This window comes from Uloborus diversus, chromosome 9 (assembly GCF_026930045.1).
Source record: "Uloborus diversus isolate 005 chromosome 9, Udiv.v.3.1, whole genome shotgun sequence".
Taxonomy (NCBI): domain Eukaryota; kingdom Metazoa; phylum Arthropoda; class Arachnida; order Araneae; family Uloboridae; genus Uloborus; species Uloborus diversus.
Window position 1 is genome coordinate 116,065,449 of NC_072739.1, and position 19,275 is coordinate 116,084,723.

Consider the following 19,275-nt stretch of genomic DNA (forward strand, 5'->3'; position numbering starts at 1 on the left):
ACCATTATTCATTTGTCTCAAAACAAATTCGATACAGCTATATTTTTTAAACTTTTATTACCACTTTGATTCATTGTTTTGTACTTTTTTTATTGTAGCAATCATGAAGTGCTTGAAACTACGATAAAAAACTAATTTCCTCAAATTGTCTTTCGTATTTTTTGAATTGCCCATAAAAAATGTTTACGAAAACATTTTTGAAACAAAGCACAACCAATAACTTTAAACAACCAAAGTGTATTTCTTTTGTACTTTGATTGAATAATTGCGAGCAATTTCTGCACTTAAATTTAGCATCACAGGCTGAGCCCGAAACGGCGTTCTCAGATACATTACTAACAGCAGAGGAATCTACTATTGAGTTTACAACATCACATTGTGTGGTCAGGTGGAAAGTTAGATCACCCCTCTCCCTCACGCAAGAATGTTTGATTTCGAATTCTCCGGGTAAACTACAAAATACAACACATTGCGTTTCAGTCCCCTTGCATTAGTTAATTAGGGATATGGTTAGTAAAATTGGTGTACCACAGGGCTCTGTCTTGAGCCCTCTGCTGTTTCTCCTTTACATGAACACAGTTGATTCCTATATTCATAAGAATACCAAAATCGCCTGCTATGCAGATGATATTGCCATTTGGTGTACAAGTCAAGATCTTAAAACCTTTCAGAAATTTCTGAATCTTAGTCTTAAGGGCATTGCAACATGGGCTACAGATCTCAAACTTACTATTAACCCCAATAAGTCTAACTACTGTGTTTTCTCAACTGACCGGAAAAATCGTGGAACCTTCCAACCGGACTTAAGAATTGAAGACTCCGTTATTAAGCGCGTCGAAAATCCCAAATACCTGGGAGAGTTTCTTGACCCAGAACTGAGATTTACAAAACATACGAAAATCACAGCAAACAAAAGTCTAAAGAAATTGAACATCCTCCGCAAACTCTGCGACACCAACTGGGGCTCAAGATCATCAACGTTAAAAAGTACCTACTGCACCGTCATCAGGCCAGTACTCGAGTACTGTTCCCCCATTTGGGCACATGCATCCGAATCTGCCAAAGAGACTTTAGACTCAGTCCAATATAGAGCTTCCAAAATCATAACTGGTGCAGAATCCTCTGCTAATAACACCAAGGCTGAACTCGAAAGTGGTCTTGTTTCCCTCGAGAACAGACGGAAACTTGCTACTGTAAAGTTCACAAATAAAATCAGAAGCCACAGTAAAGATCACATTGCCCACAGAGCCTTCAACGATTGGACAGGCACATCAAGGCTTCAGAGATCATCAACGCTGCAGTTAGACAGGGATATCAGAAGAGCCATTGGTCTTGCCCATTCCTCCCTGGACATAACTCAAGAACCACTCTCTACTTTTAGACCTCCTAAGAGTACTAAAATCAATACCTACCTACTTGAACCATGCTCTAAGAAGGAACCAAATCAAATGTTATTACAGAAAGGCGAAGACACTATTCGTTCACTTGCAAAAGAAAACAGTGTATTAATCTACACAGATGGTTCCTCTGACATTGACTGTAATAGAGGTGGCGCAGGAATCTCCGTCATTTATCCCTCAGGAAATAATGTCAAGCTTAAAAGACCCACTGGCCAAATCGCCTCAAACTTTACTAGCGAACTTGTTGCTATTAAAGAGGCTCTTGCTCATTGTCTTTCTTCCCCTACTCCTGAAGACCTAATAGAAGAAATCGTGATTTTTTCCGACTCAAAATCAGCACTTGAAGCCATACGTAATGGTATGACAAGACTGACACAAGAAATTAATTTTTTTCTCCACTCACTCAAGACAACCTGCATTCTCCAGTGGATCCCAGCTCATATCGGAATCGAGGGAAATGAGTGTGCAGATGCCCTTGCAAAGGAGGTACGTGACCAAGACCAACCACTAACAGCCACCTTCAAAGACGTTAATGCTGTAGCCAGGCGAAGGATCTATAATCAGCTTTTCAGCAAGGCAACAATCCCTGACCTCCACTGCCCAAGAAACCTCTCTTCTACAATAGCTAGGCTACGTACTGGACATTTCAAGGGCATGAAGATTCTACCAAATAATATTAAATCCTATCCCATCTGCAAGCACTGTCCCTATTCACAACTAACCCCGGAACATGTCTTTAATTGCCAGGCCATTATTCGCTCCCTCCTCCAACTTGGAGCACCACCACATGAAATCCTTTACAGTCATCGGGCTCCAGAATTAGCGGATCTTGTTTTTAAGACTCTGCACTTCTTTGGACACGACAACAACAACAACAACAACAACATCTGAATAGTGTGAATGAATGTGCTACAAAATGTGTATGACTACCTTTTTAGTATTTGCTGTATTTTAATTTATGCGAGGAAGATTATTTTTGAAATTGGGAAATATAATTTTCTCTAGAAGTTGTGACTTAAGGATTGCTTAAAACTTTACAGAGAGAAAAGGATACTAAAACACTGATAATTGATTGGTCAAAAACGATCAATACTATTCATTCTCTGCTATATTTGGATCATAAAACTAGCTGTACGAGCCTTGTGTTTCACAGTCTGAGCTGCTGAATGGCTCTATTTTCTTTTAAACCTGACGTTTCTATGTTAATAGAAATGGACAAGCAATTACGAAAAAAGGCAAACAGTTCTTGATTGTTGTTGTTGTTTCTAATCAATAGTTGGCATGAAAGAAACTCAAACCAACTGCATAGTCCAAATTCCAACAGAAAATTCAAATATCAAAGGGGTTTAAAAAATACTTCATTCAGTTTGAAATTGATGCAATTTAAAATACGCTTAGGGAATGCCTGAACAATCTTACAAGTCGTGTCTTAACTTAAGACACCAAGAAATGCTTAAGGAATCCTTGGCTATTCTTTGTTTCGTCGATTTTTACAATAAACACACAAAACTCAAAAACTCATAAAGTGGACTGTAACACTTAAAGAAAACTCTTTATTCTCTTGGAGATCCCACATCTCTTGGCGGCTCCCACACTCAAACACTACATAAGGCACACTCCCACGTATATTAATGTTGCATAAGCACATCGCTTTATGATTAGCATTTGTTGACGATCGCAGCGCCCTCTTTTTGACAGCATATAACACTATGGACCGAAACACCCTTGTTCAAAAAAAGAGATAATACAAATATCCTCTGGCAAAACGACTGTTTCCTTCATGTATATTTATCCCCAGAAAAATATATCACCACCAGGGCACTTTTTTAAACACCAATGACGCTCCAGAGGAAGTTTCCACAAAGCTCTATTCATTTCCTTTCTCTCTAAGAATACTTTTCTGAAGGTGGAATTCATTATCTTGTATCGTTTTCGTATGTATCTGCTGCTCAAACGAAAGCAGTTTTTTCCTCTGTTCTTTTTCTCAAATTATGTAAATAAATTTATTAAGAAAGACGATTAAAAGATTAATGTAAATTAAATCAATATAAATGTTTGCAAATTTTTACATGATTCGTCAAGGTGGCTTCAGTTGGCAAATTTAAGCAGTCGTGAATAGTACATTTTTAATCTTTTAGATTAGGCTTCTAAGGTTACATAAAGGTGGTGGTCACGAAAGCAAAGCACAAAGACAAATAAAAGAACAAGAGAATTTCAAAAGTTTGCAGGAAAAAAAAGTTAAGCGCAATAAATTTACTTGAACCATTTTCAGGGCTTTCTACTCTCATTTATTGCAGGAGCAGAGCTGAAAACGTTGTGTAAACATAAAATAAATGTATTTTTCTTTGCTCATGGAATAGATTTAATTTAAGAAATTACAAGGGAAGAAGTTGAACAATTTGAGAACGGTCTAAACGATGCTTTGTTATGGAACACTCTCGACAAACTGGAGTTCTAGGAGAAATTCTTATGTTTCTGTAGAAATATATATATTTCCTTTTTACAGAAGTTGTACGAGTTCCGTGCTTTATGTTTTTTTTTCATTAGTTTGACATAAGAAAATATGGCACACATTTTTAAAACATTGTTTTAAAAACAGGTTTGATGTTAACATTTCTATTTTTAGCTTCAAGTATCACTAAAATGAACACTAAAATTTATAATCTATATATATATATATATATTATTTTACGAATACCTAAAAAAAAACATTCCAAACTAGTCAATAGATTGCTATCACTAAAAAATACATCAAGAGCTTTCTTTAGTCATTGAAAAACCTTAGTACGTAGCTGTTTTTTTGCTTGCTATAATTCTTGTTAGATATTATTAGGTTTTAAACTTTTTCGGCCAATTTTTCTTAAAAGTGATGCAAAAACAATCTGAAAGAAATCATATAGCTGTTTAACACTGTTTTTTCACAACTAATGTTAAACAAAAAAATTTAAGTACTTCTAAAAATATTTGAAAGTAAAATACGGAAAACCGGTTACAATATGTACAGCTGTGCATCAGTTGGTCTGAACTCCTTGATTTGGAACATTAAATTATCACAGAATAAGCCACCAGTCAACTGTTAAAGGTCATTTAATCTGGATCATTCGATTTGAAAAAGATCAACATGTTAAGCTTATTTATCAAATTTTTGGCATATCTTATGCCAATTGAAATATTGTCCACTCTTCTAGGATTAAAATTTTCATGCGATAAGAAGTGTGTTACCATTTTGATGTTTTCCAAATGAAGTATCTTCTAAATTTCCTGCGTTTTTATAACTAATTGGATTTTATTCACTAGTAAAAACAGCAGTATTAACAGCAGTAACCGCACAGCGATGGCAGTGCTAAGAATTTAAAGGAAGTCCGTTGATTAAAAGAAATCCACGCCCCTCTCCCTCCTTCTGATAAGAAATGATCATTTTTCTTCAACTAAAATGCGTACACAATTTTTCAAAAAGCCTATTAAAGTCTCTTTGGAATTTAAAACTATTCGCCAAAACACATAAAAATGCTAACAGTAGCTTTAAAGCTTAAAAAAATCCTTCAACTACATAGTTCATCGCTGAATGTGCAAAGCAACCACGCTACCGTAACCTTGCCCTTTAGCGAGTGAAGTGTGTTTTTATGCAATTTAAAATGTTTCGCGAAATAAACAATGCTAAAAACGTTATTAAGAGCAATCACAATTGTATAATACGACAAATCAAGTTATTTACTTAGATAAGTAAATATCTTCAACTATAAAAACAAAAAAAAAAAAAAAAATGTAGAAATAAGGAAAACAAAGCCAAATAGAAAATCTTACAAAAATCAAATTATGTAGGTATCTGAATATCGAAAATAAACCGCGTTCAAAAATCAGTCCTCTGAACACAACAATCACACAGTAGCGGCTGAGCTGCGCTGCATGTTTCCTCGCAGCTATCGACATCGGCGGCCAGCCGCCCCCTTTCGATGAGTTAACTTACCCCGACATCTATTGGGAGTTCATAGAACTAAACAATTAATTGAACATTTTAATTTAGAATTACAACTATTTCGGTCAATCTGATTTTTTTAATAGCCTATAGTCTTCCTAAATAAATAGACTATTCAACAGAAAAATAATTTTTAAATTTGAACCAGTAGTTTCTAAGATTAGCGCGTTCAAACATACAAACTCTTCAGCTTTGTATAATAAGTATAGATTTAATTTTAAGAGGCAAAAATGTATCTTATCTTAAATTACATGACCTGACTTTGCTAAAACAGAACTCACATGTGCAACACAATTCACATGTTTGGTAAAGTTTTTTTTTTTTTTGGTGAGTGCAGTGATTATCAGCAAAAACGAGGAATGGCTTAAAAAAATCAAATGCTTCGATTGTTTCTTAATTTTTTCTTTTTCAATTTTTTTTCACCTTACACTTGGCCATACACGACGACATCAACAACAACAACAGCAGTATATTACTTAATATTACTGAAGAAAATTTTAGTTTTTTTGTGTGACGTTTTGGTAGATGTTTTCAGTGTTCTGACTGTTCAGTCTTTCACTGGTATGGGCTCCTAAAGTCTTGAAACAGCTATAACTAACTGTTTAACTTTTTGCAAAAGTTAATTTTATGCTTTTATTTCTGATACAAATTACAGAAAGTTCTATGAAATGCATCCACTTATTATATTTTTGCATTACATACGCTTACGGAGTTTTTTGACTAAAAAGTTTTTGAAAAAGAAAATGATAATGCAAAACAAAGAAAATGCGGAAAAAATGGTTAGAAGTATAGACCAAACATTTCCGAAAACCCTTTTTTTTTTAAATTTAAGGAACGCAAGTATTAACGATCTATAAAAACAAATGGTAATAAGGGAAAAAAGTAATTTGTATGTTTTTTCAAGTTCCATCCTTTTTTTTCCAATCTGTTCTTAAAACCTCTAAATCCAATTATCTGTTGCAAAAACGTCTATTAAAACTGGACTCGATTTTATTCTTTCGAAAAGAAAAGATGTACACTTCTTCTTCGTTTTTAGAAATGGGAAGCAAAATCGTTGACGTTATGTTGTGATATTTTTGTAACTTATTAATTTAAGTAATATATAACGTAGCTAAGCATTACTAAAAAGTGGAGACATACAAGCATTAAAAATAGAGTGAAGTATCCGGAAATAAAATCCAAACATGTTAGGAAAATGGGGTTAACATAAAACTTGGGAAATACTACAACACGACATGCTTCCTCACAGTAAGTTTGACAGTTTCATTACTCACATAGCTGATTGATTGAAAAACTTTTAATAAATAGTTCAATAGAAACAAATCATTTATTTTCCTCAGTACTATGGGTTTTCTCTTGACATAATTTTATCTCAAAAATCTTCCGATTGTTGCAATTTGACTCATAGGTCAATATGCAGCTATAAGTAAAAATTCTTAAAAAAAGTTTGGAAAATATTTAAAATTATTCTAAACACACACACACACACTCAAAAAAAAAAAGACATTATGGCGTTTATAAAGTATTAAAAATGGTACATGTATTTGAAAAACACTGAAAGATAAAGTACACTGAAAGGGTACATGTATTTGAAAAACAAATATATACATTTAATTACTTAATTTTTTTTTTTTCATTTTAAATTTTGATCTTTATTCGATCCAATTTGCCATATTAATAAAATATTAGGTAAAAACATGCATGTGGTACCTAAATCAAAAATTGAAAATAGCGTCTATTGAAAAACAAAAATAAACTCCCAGGGACGCTGCAAAGCTGGTTTTGAGGGGTCAACTCCACATATCTTTTAGTTTTAGCACATATTGTCAATCGAGAAAGGAGAGTTTATAGTTATATGGGGAATGTTTTGATCAAACCCGCACACCCAAAAAGGTAAATTCTGGTTGCGCTAGTGTGTGGCTTGAAGTTAAAAATCATCTAAAAGTTCTTAGAACTACAAGAAGTACAAACGTAGATGTGCAATAGCATTATAAAAAATCTTACTTATGTAAGAATCAAAATAAGAAAGAATGATGTTTAGACCAGAAGTTTTTTTTAATAAATTTTCTTTTCAAGCCTATTGTGCGTTTCAAGACGTTATAAACACCATGTACTTCCTCTAACGAAATTTTTTTAAAAGTGATTAAGGATTCTAGTTCTAGAAATATTTGCGAAATTTAGGCATCGCACCATGTTTATCATGTTGCAAACGCCGTAATCGCAAATGACCTCCACGATGTAAGGGCCGCTACAGGAATTCAAAACTGCACATGAAAATGTTTAAGTAAGACAAAGCATCCCTTAAAAAGTATTGCAAAGGGCTTCCAAAAAATTTAAAAAAAAACTTTTAATATCGAATGTTTTGAATATTAGTGTCAAATAAGGACACAGTATTCAGGACAAAATGGCAAAATCATATAGAGAGGAAGAAATAAAATATTAAAAAAACTTCAAGCTTTATTATTTAACAATAAATTAACCTTGGGATTCATTCAACTCTCACCCTTATAATTTAAAAATAGAGTATAGTCCCGAAAACAGGGCCAAATATAGACTGGAAGAGGGGCCAAGCTTATTGAACTTCAAGGCTATCGAGGTTGCCGGAGCAGCACTTTTTCTTCTTGGTAAAATTTAAAAACGATGCAGGGATTCTATTGTATTTTTTTAAAAACTTCTGCCACTCAAAACCAGCTATTTTTCATCTGTTATAATTTCCCATTAAATGTTTAAACATAAAACCCATTGTTACATATTTTGTTGCCTTGCAACAGTAATGTTAATAGTAATCATAATGAAAATTTTGGATCAGGGCTTCTCTTTAGCAAGCTCGAAATGTAAATCCTGCCGTCGCTCTCGTAGAATTTTTATCCTCATCTATGCCAATAACACTGTGTGACATGATTTTTCTAACATGAATTTTATCACTTGTTTTTAGTTATTTATTTAATTGTAACAAAAATTTCCAAATGATATGGGTGTCTAACACGTCCCGTTTCTTAGATATAGCCTCTATAACATTTTCATGCAACCTCGCTTGTAATGTGATAAAAAAAAAAATTCATTCCATATACATTTCAATAATTAGAATGGGGTCGTTTCCAAAATTTTAAAAGTATTTTTTCTGAAAGAGCATGCTTAAAAACATAGGGTCTGACCATTTTATAAATAATTTAAATTTACTATCTTTTTAAAAATATGCTTAAATCGGTGCGCTTTCATTGTTCACACTTCTGTCGTGTGACATCACAAGTGATGAAATGCCATTCAATGTTGCCATTCACAGAACAAGATATTTAATTCGCATCTTTACTCACGTGTACCGGCAACGATATGTTTGATAACAAGCGTAGAGCGCAATTTTAATTCGCAGCTTGATTATCATAACGTGGAAACGTAGTAGAAAGATGCGACACAAATTGCATCATTTGTGACGTCATAAAGACCACGCCTTGTGTGAAAAATCGGGCATTTTAAAAAATTAATTTAAAAAAACTGTTGGGAGAATGAAAGTATTTTCTGGGTCCATATCATTTTTTTGCTCATTCTATCCATTTCAATGACTAAAAGTAGTACTTTTGAAGGAAACCACCCCCGTATAAAACACCCTATTAATATACATTGTGAAAGTTATCATCTACAACAGTTATTGTTTAACAAAATACTTTATTTCGATTAAAATTGCTGTAAATTTCTGAAGCGGCGACAATTAATTTTTTTAATGAACCTCTTATTCCGCATGAAAATGATTCTTCCACCCTTACATATAAAAATCGTTTTGACGAAATATTTTGTCAAACCTATGGATAAAAATGGAAAAGGGTTTTTGTACTTGAAAAATATTTTTCCCGAATAGAGTGACGCTAAATTAAAAGAAGGCATTTTTGTCTGCCGACAAATAAGAACGCTTATGAAGAACGATGACCTTGATGAAAATTCATCTTTGACTTAGTTGTCTCTAAAGGAGGTAGTTTGAGGATTTTTAGTCAGTCAAAATAAAACTAAAAAAGCCAAATTTTTAGTGAAAAACATGTATCAAAAATTTAAAACGCTGGGTAGCAGAATGTCATTGAAGAAAGATGCATTTCTTGCATCAACACTTTGATTTTTTCCCTCTTAATCTTGTAATGGTGAGTGATGGGAAAGGTGAACACTTTCATCTAGATATTAAATGTATAGAAAAACGTTACCAAGGAAAATGTAATACAGAAATTGTGGGAGATTGTTGTTGGTTTCTAATTCAAGAGGAAAAGTCAAATTTTCATCATTTTCATTCATAAAATTACGCTTATTTTTCTACTCAATGACAAAACCTATGTTATTTCTCCTCGCAATGTATGTATAGATGTATATTATTACTATGTTTGCATTAAGATTCAAAATATAAGTATATAAACATGTTCAGATTATATTCAAAATTTCAGTTTTTAGCTATTTTCGGAAATTAAGTTTGTAATAACTTTAAAATAGTACATTTTACAAGAATTTAGTTTATATATTTATGTTTAGCGGGTCCACCTTGAAATAAATCAGCTATTTTTCTCAATGTTGTATTAAAAAAAAAGTAAAATTTTGTCACCCAATGTAATCGGTAACGGGGCTAAAAAGAGACATATTAGGATCTTTATCACGAATAACTAGTATGATGTGAAACATAAATTAGTTTGGGAAACCTTGAAATAAATATTTAAATGGTTCTAAATAAATTAGCACACAAATAAATCCTGGAGAGGAACAAAGATTAATTTTTAGCGCCTATTGCTTTAAGTTTTAGACACGTATCTAGTTTTTTTTTCTTTTAGTATGGAGCATTTATGAGAAGAATCGAGGTGGAGTTTCGTGGTGTAACATTATTCTATTTCTGAAATACATATACACTAAAAATAATCAAATAACATAGTTTTTTTAAAAAGTATATAAAGCACTTTTTAAAATGCACTCAAAAGGACAAAATAACTTTTCTGGGTCAGAAAGGACATATATTAAATTATTCCCGTAGTTTTCAATTATTCCAAGAAAATGACTCCACAAACGAGAAAAAGTGCGGCTCAAGTCATAACAAACCAAACTTTCCCCGAAAATATATGCATGTTTCAAAACTCAAATTTATGACAGAAAGTTAGATAACGGTAAAAAATTCTCTTTCTGACTTGAGCCGCGTTTTTCCTCGTTTGTGGAGTCATTTTCCTGGACTAATTGAAAACTACGTTGATACTGAAACTGTCCTTTCTGACCCAGAAAAGTTATTTTGTAATATAAGTGCATTATGAAATGTGCTTTATATTTAAAAAAAATCTCTTGTTTTAAAATGAGCTTTTTTCCTTAACGAACCGTAGCAGGGTCATTCCATATCAAGTGATCCAAAGTTTTTTCCCTCACCTTTTTGTATTTCTTTGAAATTTGGCTCATCAATTGTACCCTTTGAGGTAATCAAAAGTCCAAATTTTTAGATTTTTATCTCTATTATTTTTTATTTATGACACTTTGATTTTTCAAAAAACCCTCTTTTTTTCATGGATGTTTGAACATAAAATGGACGATAACTCAGCACCAAATATAGATAGAAAGATTTGGTAAAAAGCATTTTAAAGTACATTAGTTGCTGTTTAATTGGATATGCAACATGACAAATTTCAAAAAAATTTTAATTTTTAAAAAATGAAATTTAAATTTTAAATTTAAATTTCTCAGAAAAGGTATAATGAATTTTTTTTTTAATTCTTAAAAATTTGTGTGTATTTTATCTTCATTTGTGCAAAGTTTCAAGTTGGGATCTCAATGGGATCATATTTTTATGCATTTTTAAATAAAATTTGAATATGAAATAATGAAATTTCTTAATGAAATATGAAATAATGAATAAAAAATGAAATAATGACATTTTTCAAATTCTAACTAGTTAAATATAGGGTTCTCTTACTAAGAATGGTCTAGTAAGTAGTAATTGATCATGATTATGCTTGAAATGAGCTGACATGAATTTGTAGATTGGTACCCCCCCCCCCCCCCCCCCATGCCACACAACCACTTTTTATCTTCTTTTTTTTTCAAAACTGCATTTAAAAAGAAAAAAAAAGCTGGCACGTAAGAGTTATAATCATAATAAACTGGGATGCACGCTGCTAAACATCAGCAGTGACTAAGGCTTATAAATGGGGGGGGGGGGTCATAAAAACTAAAAGTCAGAAAAACTTTAACAGACAAATAGAACCACTCATTTGCAGCTTTTTTTTTTCTTTCGAAAAGTGGGACGATAGAGGGAGGGGGAAAGGGAGGGGGAAGAGTAATCAGGAATGAAGCTTAACAACATGGAAGGTTATGCTCAAACTAGCAAAATTTGTTTGATCTATAACTGCTTTTAATATATGCATAAATAGATCTCGCTGCATTGCTCTCCTTTACAACTAAAACTAAAAAGAAAACTAGCATTAAAGAAAAGAAGACCGCCGCACTCCAAATGTTGTAGAAAGACAGTTTTATGCGGATATACATATATGCTCTCTTTTACAACTGAAATTAAAAGAAAGCTAGCATTAAAGCAAAGAAAAAAATCAGCTGCACTCTAAATGTATGGAAAGACGTTTAGTTTTATGCGGACAGACATATGATCTGATATTTAGATTGATTTTTAGTTTAGTGTGAAAAGAATGAAATAAAATGGCTGGAAACACTCCTATTTTGCTATGATCTTGGGGCAAACTATTTCTTTCCTCCCTCTAAAATTGAAAGTTGGCGCAGGGGTAGGGGATGAAATGAATCATAACTTTCCTTATCAGATAGTGAATTAATCAAGTAAATTTTGCGAAGTTCGGATTGAAAAAGAAACACTTGGTCCGAAAAAAAAAAGCGTCAGGTGAGGCGTGATACTATTATAGTGTTAATCGTATGTGTGGGTGGGGGGGGGGGAATGTACTTCATATTGCTTTAAAGAAGAACATTTACCAGCTTTTTATATGCTTTCTATTCATTTTGTTTTATTTTATTAATTTATTTATTTTTTGCGTTTTGAAAATAGTTTTGAAAAAAAAAAAAGTGGTGGTGCTGGGGGGAGTGGCTTTTTCTTGCTTTAAAGAAGATTATTTACCAACTTTTAATAAGTTTACTATTTATTTTGTTTTATTTATTTATTTATTTAATTTTAATTTTCGAAATGTTTTGAAAAAAAAATTAAAAATGGTGGGGGGGGGGGGAGCTTACCAATCTACAAATTCATGTTAGCTCATTTCAAGCATAATCATGATCAATTAATACTTACTAGACCATCCCCAGTAAGAAAACCCCATATTTAACTAGTTAGAATCTGAAAAATGTCATTATTTCATAAGTCAAATTTTATTTAAAAATTCATAAAAATATGATCCCATTGAGATCCCAACTTGAAACTTTGCACAAATAAAGATAAAATACACACAAAATTTTGAGAATTTTTTTTTAAAAAAATCATTTTACCTTTTCTAAGAAATTTAAATTTAAACTTTAAATTTCATTTTTCAAAAATTAAAAATTTTCTTAAATTAGTCATGTTGCATATCCAATTAAACAGCAACTAATGTACTTTAAAACGCTTTTTACCAAATCTTTCTATCTATATTTGGCGCTGAGTTATCGTCCATTTTATGTTCAAACATCCATGAAAAAAAGCGGGTTTTTCGAAAAATCAAAGTGTCATAAATAAAAAATTATAGAGATAAAAATCTAAAAATTTGGACTTTTGATTACCTCGAAGGGTACAATCGATGAGCCAAATTTCAAAGAAATACAAAAGGGTGAGGGAAAAAATTTCCCAAATTTTGGATCACTTGACCATGGAATGACCCAGCAGTAATGTTCTTCTATGCAACTAGAAAATGATGATTTTGTCTTCTGAATGGAGGTTTTCATTTACGGGATTAGTGCTATTTTTTCGTTTTATTCCACTTCTCTCGTCCTCCCTTGCCCCCCCCCCCTCGAAAAAAAATCTGACGCAGAACCGTAAGTTTACATTTCACCCCCCATGCTATCGTGTGCCAAATGCTACAGTTTTTAACAATGTTATATATTTTTAAAATAAAGTTGCGTATGACTGGTAGGTCGTTCCTACTTGTTTGTGTGTAATATTATTGCCATTTTACAATATTTATTGCAGAAAAAGTACCCACAAACCTAGATCATAATTATTTTTCCCCAGGAAAATTAAGAATAAAAAATGAACTCGCCAGATGGGAACACACATCGAACACAAGTCGAACTTTCCAGTAAGTAAAAAATTAAAACTGTCTAAATGGGTGATGCTAAAATAAATTACAACTAGATTTCAAGCCATTATATTTTACGATGACACAGAAATTAATTTCTGTTGTAGAATGAGAAGAAAATCATTAATTTAATGAATAAGAGAAGTCATTACAGCTCTCATCCTCACTCAAAACGCTATTCCCCATAAACAAGAATTTCAAAAATCTAGGAAATTAAAGCTATTCTCGTAAAATACTAATGCACTTTCGAGAGTTTATTTTCCACCAAGAGAGCTTTTTTGGTAAAAAGTCATCTGCAGAAGCCATTATTCACGAATGTTTTGAATCAATGAGATTTGGGGAGAACTTTTATTGTTAATGTGTGTTTGTAATGTGGAAGATTTAAAATCGGGAACCATCCATGCATTAGCAAAAGTTTTCTTTAGATTATAGAGATGAGATAAGTATGCTTTAATGGAATAGTACCTAAAATATACATTGTGGAACGAATGAATATGGCTCTAACATCTTTAATGCCGTAATGTTCAAACATAAGCGAATAGAGCATAGTCGTGTTAAGATTCCTCTTGAACTCCAGCGTAATTCAAAAGGTCCAAACTACGACTGTAACGAAAGCTTAGTGAAGGATATGAAATATACGAATGGGGGGAAAATGTAAATTGCTATTCAATTTTATTAGATATGTAGTAATGTTTGTTTAAAAAGTAATGTGCTAGATACGCATAAGATTTTAATTTATTCCTTACGATAGCTGCTTGAATGAGCAACATTTTGGTACAATGGGCTTTACTGTGCTTCACAAAAAACTGAATTTCGTTGGATCATCTAAGAGAGGAAGAATGAAAGCTCAGTTCCTCCCAAGAAAAGAAGTTATAAAGTAATTAATGTTATAATAAAAAAAAGCATTGGTTAAAAAAATATCAATTCTAGAAATAATAACATAAATGAAATACATATTAATATTAACTACATTAAAAATTACATTAATAACATTCATACTAATATTAATTTTATTATTTAGTAACCTTCATCACTTTCGTAAAAATATAGATAAAAATTACAGTAACACTTATTGTATGATACTAATATCAAGTACATAAATAATAAATTTAATTAATTTGATAATAATAATAATAATAATAATGTTGACTATATTGATGATCAAATTAATTGTATTAATATTAATTTCAATTATATTAAGTACATTATTTATTACGTTAACAATAACATCAAATAAAATAAAAATTACAATGATTACATTATTATAAATTCAACTTATATGTCAATTCATAAAAATATTTGAAACTCTCCGTAGGCGATAATGTTTAAAGTTTTTGAATTGTTCAAAAAAGGCCCCGAAAATAGATAAATTGAAAATATATTTTTTGTACATGTTCTTCATTAAGAGCTTTTTTCAACAGAGTTTGTTTAAAACAAAAAAAAATATTTCAGTTTTATCAAAACATGAGTTAAATATTATATTAAAAATTACACCAACGTTCATTAAAAAAAGGGGGGATGTCTATTAGTAGTACACCATATGGGGAAAGGGGGAGGGTCATTTGAACGAGGGATGTGATCACGGGCTACATTTGAACGAGGTATGTTTCACTAGGTTAATGCCAAGCAATTCTTCAGTGATGGCAGTTCCAATCCGACTTCTTGGTCGAACTTTTAGGGCATTCAGCCAGTTTATGTTTCATAGGTGACAACTTCTTTGTTTCATCAGATGTTGCATGTAGTTTTATCACTGTCTTCTTCACGTGAAAACATATTTTAAACTAATTATTAAGCTAAAACTATTTATTGCAAAATAGTATATAAACATTTAAGTGAATTTTTGACAATGTTTGAGTTTTTTCTTTTGAAAATTGGATCTAAGATAGATTACGGAGCACTTGTGAACACAACATGTCAGGGGCACATGTGATAAGTTTCCCTATTCTCCCCGTGTTACAGATATTAGTAAGAGATTAAAAAATGGTGTAAGGTTTATAATTATTATTTTGCTGCAATCAGTTAGTAAATTTGTTGTTAATTATTATTATATAAAAATAAATAAATTATTTTTTTTTGTTATTTTTAAATTTTTAAACTTTTGTTACAAAACAGTTGAACATCAATTTAGTTTTATATAACATTTAATAGAAAAAAAAGGCAAAATATTTTCCTTTAACTAAAAACTGAAGTTTAAAATTATTTTAAAATTCATCATCCTAGTCAGAAGCTTATACAATTTACATAAAAAAATATTCTTTGTACTGGTTAGTCTCATAAGGGTTTTCTTGTTCGATCCAGTGATAAGAACATGATACGGAACTTTAAAATTTGACATTAAGCAGAGTTCTATAGTTCGGATTTTTTTTCCTATTGTCATTTATTGTACAATTAAAACTGACACAGTACAGGTCACAAACCCTTCAATGTAATTGGTATTCACGTATATGTTTTATATTAAAGATTTCTTCGTTGAAATATGACGCTTGTCTAGTATTTTTCAATACTGTTCACATGTTCCTTCATATTGGGGCACATGTGGATAATTGAAGACATTTAAAAAAAAAATACATTAAGTAACGAATTTTTTTTTTAATCTGAAAAAAATTCCAGGGCACAAAGGGACTATTCAATGCTACCTATTGGGATACTTTTGCTTTGAGAATTTGAAAATATGTTTTTATGTTTTGAGAAATTGAGAAATAAAAAAAATGTTCACATGTGCCCCCCTTTCCCCACTGACTTCAAGTAAGCTTACTAAAGTTGACTTCCAACAGGTTTTTTTTATTTTCTGTCAAAATAAAAAAACTTCTGTTTTACTTACCTTTCTCTACATAGCGTTTGCCCTTCTAAATAATTGGTAAAATTCCTTTTTTTTTTCAAATGAATTAACTTAATAAAACAAAAAGTTCTCTTACGTTGCACTAATTAATTTAATGCTGCAGTAGAAAATGTTCTGCGAATTTTCAAATGCTAAAAGCAAACCAAAATTTAACAAGAAAAAGCACTATTTCTTTGCTTATTAAGATGTCATTTCCCTATTTCCTTTTTCCTGAGAGCTCGTGAAATAATTACGATTTTCCCTTTAAAAGGTTTAAGTCTTGGATTTAATGTAAATTTTTAGAGAGGTTCCTGCCTTTTTTTTTTGTGCATTTTTTTAAATAGGCGATTTTTGCATGCGGAATGATTTATGCTTTTTCCAGGTCCTGTATAAAACAATTTCATCTATGTATATTACTTTTTTTCTACTCGTATCTGAAAACTTTAAAATTTTTGTACTCTCTCTAATGCGTTTGAAAATTTCGCGGAAAATATCTAATGAAAGAAGTAAATTTCTCAGACTTAAAAAAGTTCATGTGAAATTAAACTCAGGTACTAAACTTAAACCGAGAATATTGTTTTTTTTTTTTTTTTTTTTTGATATTATCATGCTCAAAGCCCTAAATATTTTGTGTGTGGTTATACAAGAATGTCTACTTTCTTTATTTTTGCATCTAAAAGTGTTTAAAAATATATTGGAGGCGTTTTGTTTTCTCACCAATAATAGTTAGTCAAAGTTTATACGAAATGTGCAAAGTACAAATGCAAATGAAACGTAAAAGCTTAATGACGAAGTGAAAAGGTAAAATATTTTTGTTACAGGCAGCACCATCTAAATAATACTATTGTAACTGTGTTTTTAAACATGTACTTGATTCCTGTCAAAAATTAATGTGCTCTCGAGATCAGGTTGTATGATTATAGGGGAATGTGGGCTAAAGTGAAATAGTAAAGCAAACTTACTTTTTTTCAAAATGAACAAATATCAAATGTGTTCTGAAAATTACGGTACATATAGAACGAACAATATATTTTCCGAAACCTTCCAATGTAACTATTTTTTTCTGTTTTTGGCAGTAAATTTGTAAAAATTTCACTTTTTTATTTTGCAAAGTGAAAAATAAAATATTTTTTTAATACTGACTTTTTTATGAAACACATTGTTCTTTCTTTATGTGCTGTAGTTTTTAAAAGAAATGTTCAGTTTGTTCATTTTGAAAAACTTCCCTTAGCCAAACATCCCCTACTTCTATTTCTTGGCAGCATTAACTGGTAAATATCTAACCTTTGTGCATTCAAACAATAAATAGCAAGTCATTTAAACCGGTTTTATTTTATCATCATGTATCTTAGTTAAAAATGTAAACAAATAGTACTAATCAAATCAAAAAATATTGAAGTAAAATTCATATAAATGTAACGTGTAGATTCATAGCGGCAAAAAAAAAATCCGTTTGGCCTGATTATTTTTCGAATTATTATCCGTAAATTTATATACTGTTGCACGCAAAGTAATATTAATTTTACTAAAAACCATTTTTTTAATAAAAACTGTTGCAAACAGAGCGCTTACAACGTTTTTTTACAATACATAAAAAAAGGCAGCATGTACATAAAACTTTATAGAAAATTACTCAAAGAATAAAGCATTTGCTACATATGCAAGCTCATAAAAAATAATACTTTCAAATCGACTTAGAAATAGTTTCAGCCAACGAAGGACAAATGACTTAACTGATAACTTGAAGAGAACAATAGAGAGTTAATTTAGACTTAAATTAGAATCGAGAGTTAAGTTAATAGAGATTTTTGATGAAAAGTTATCCACCGGATGACATTTCATCCAAAAGCACTTCTTTGCATTGAAAAAGGTGTTCCTTGTAAACACGTAGCACATGTTTGCAGTTATTTGCAATTTCTGCGCATCAACACGTCGGTTAACTGATTCATTAAATTTTCAAGCACAAAGGTATTTATTTGTTAAGTAGAGAGTACTATTTTGCGTTCAGATGTACAGTTTTATCACGTGACTTTAAGTTATGAATCTTATCACTTTAAGTTATGAATAATTGTAGTAATGAATAATAAGTTACATTTTGATCCTCGCCGAACTTTTCACATTGTGTAAAATTTTACTTAATAATTATTGTCTAAAAAGCAGTTCGTAAAAACCTCGAAGATATATTCATAAATTTTAATAGCATCATAAAAAAAATAATAACGAGGGCCAAAAACTTTAAGCATTATCATTTATCCATTAAAAATATTCTGCCGTGGGAATGTAAAGGGCAGTATCTGAAGGAATGAGTTTTTGGGATATTTGAAGAAACGCGTTTTGGGTTCCGTATTAACGATTGGGAAATGCTGGAATCCGACGGTTTTTTTTTTTGTTTGTAAATATAATACATGACAAAATGCAAAAAAAAAAAAAAAAAAAGATAAATTTGCAGGTCTACCATGGCAGTATTACTATTAAATAATCAACTTATTCACAAATAGAAATCTGTTAAAATGGAAGGAATAAAAGTTTAATGTCTGCATGTTTTTTCATTTATACATCAAATTTTGCTTTAAAAAGTTAACACATATATTTTATTGAAAGGGTATGTTTGCATCTCAGAGGTCCTAACGTTCAGAAACGTTCCTGGAAATTAATGGGCAGCTGATTTGCCCAATTTCTTCCAGTAACACATCTTGCAAAACAAGGAACGTTTTCCGCTATAAATCAGAAAATTTCATGAAATTAGCCTTAATTCTTTCTGAAGAATATGAAGATCTCACCGGTTAAAGCCAGTCTGGAGCCTTCAAGGGAATTTCAGTAGGTTTGATACAATTGATTAGAATCCTCCAG

The 19,275-nt window shown here is 31.2% G+C and overlaps 1 protein-coding gene across 1 annotated transcript in view; it reads left to right on the top strand.

Annotated features, from left to right (window-relative positions):
• Positions 1-506: 506 nt before the first annotated feature.
• LOC129230454 (uncharacterized) overlaps positions 507-19,275 on the top strand; it is a 99,647-nt gene continuing 80,878 nt past the window's right edge. Inside the window, exon 1 of the mRNA XM_054864852.1 lies at positions 507-1,886. Coding sequence (XP_054720827.1) covers positions 507-1,886 — 1,380 coding nt within the window. The remainder of the gene's footprint in view (positions 1,887-19,275) is intronic.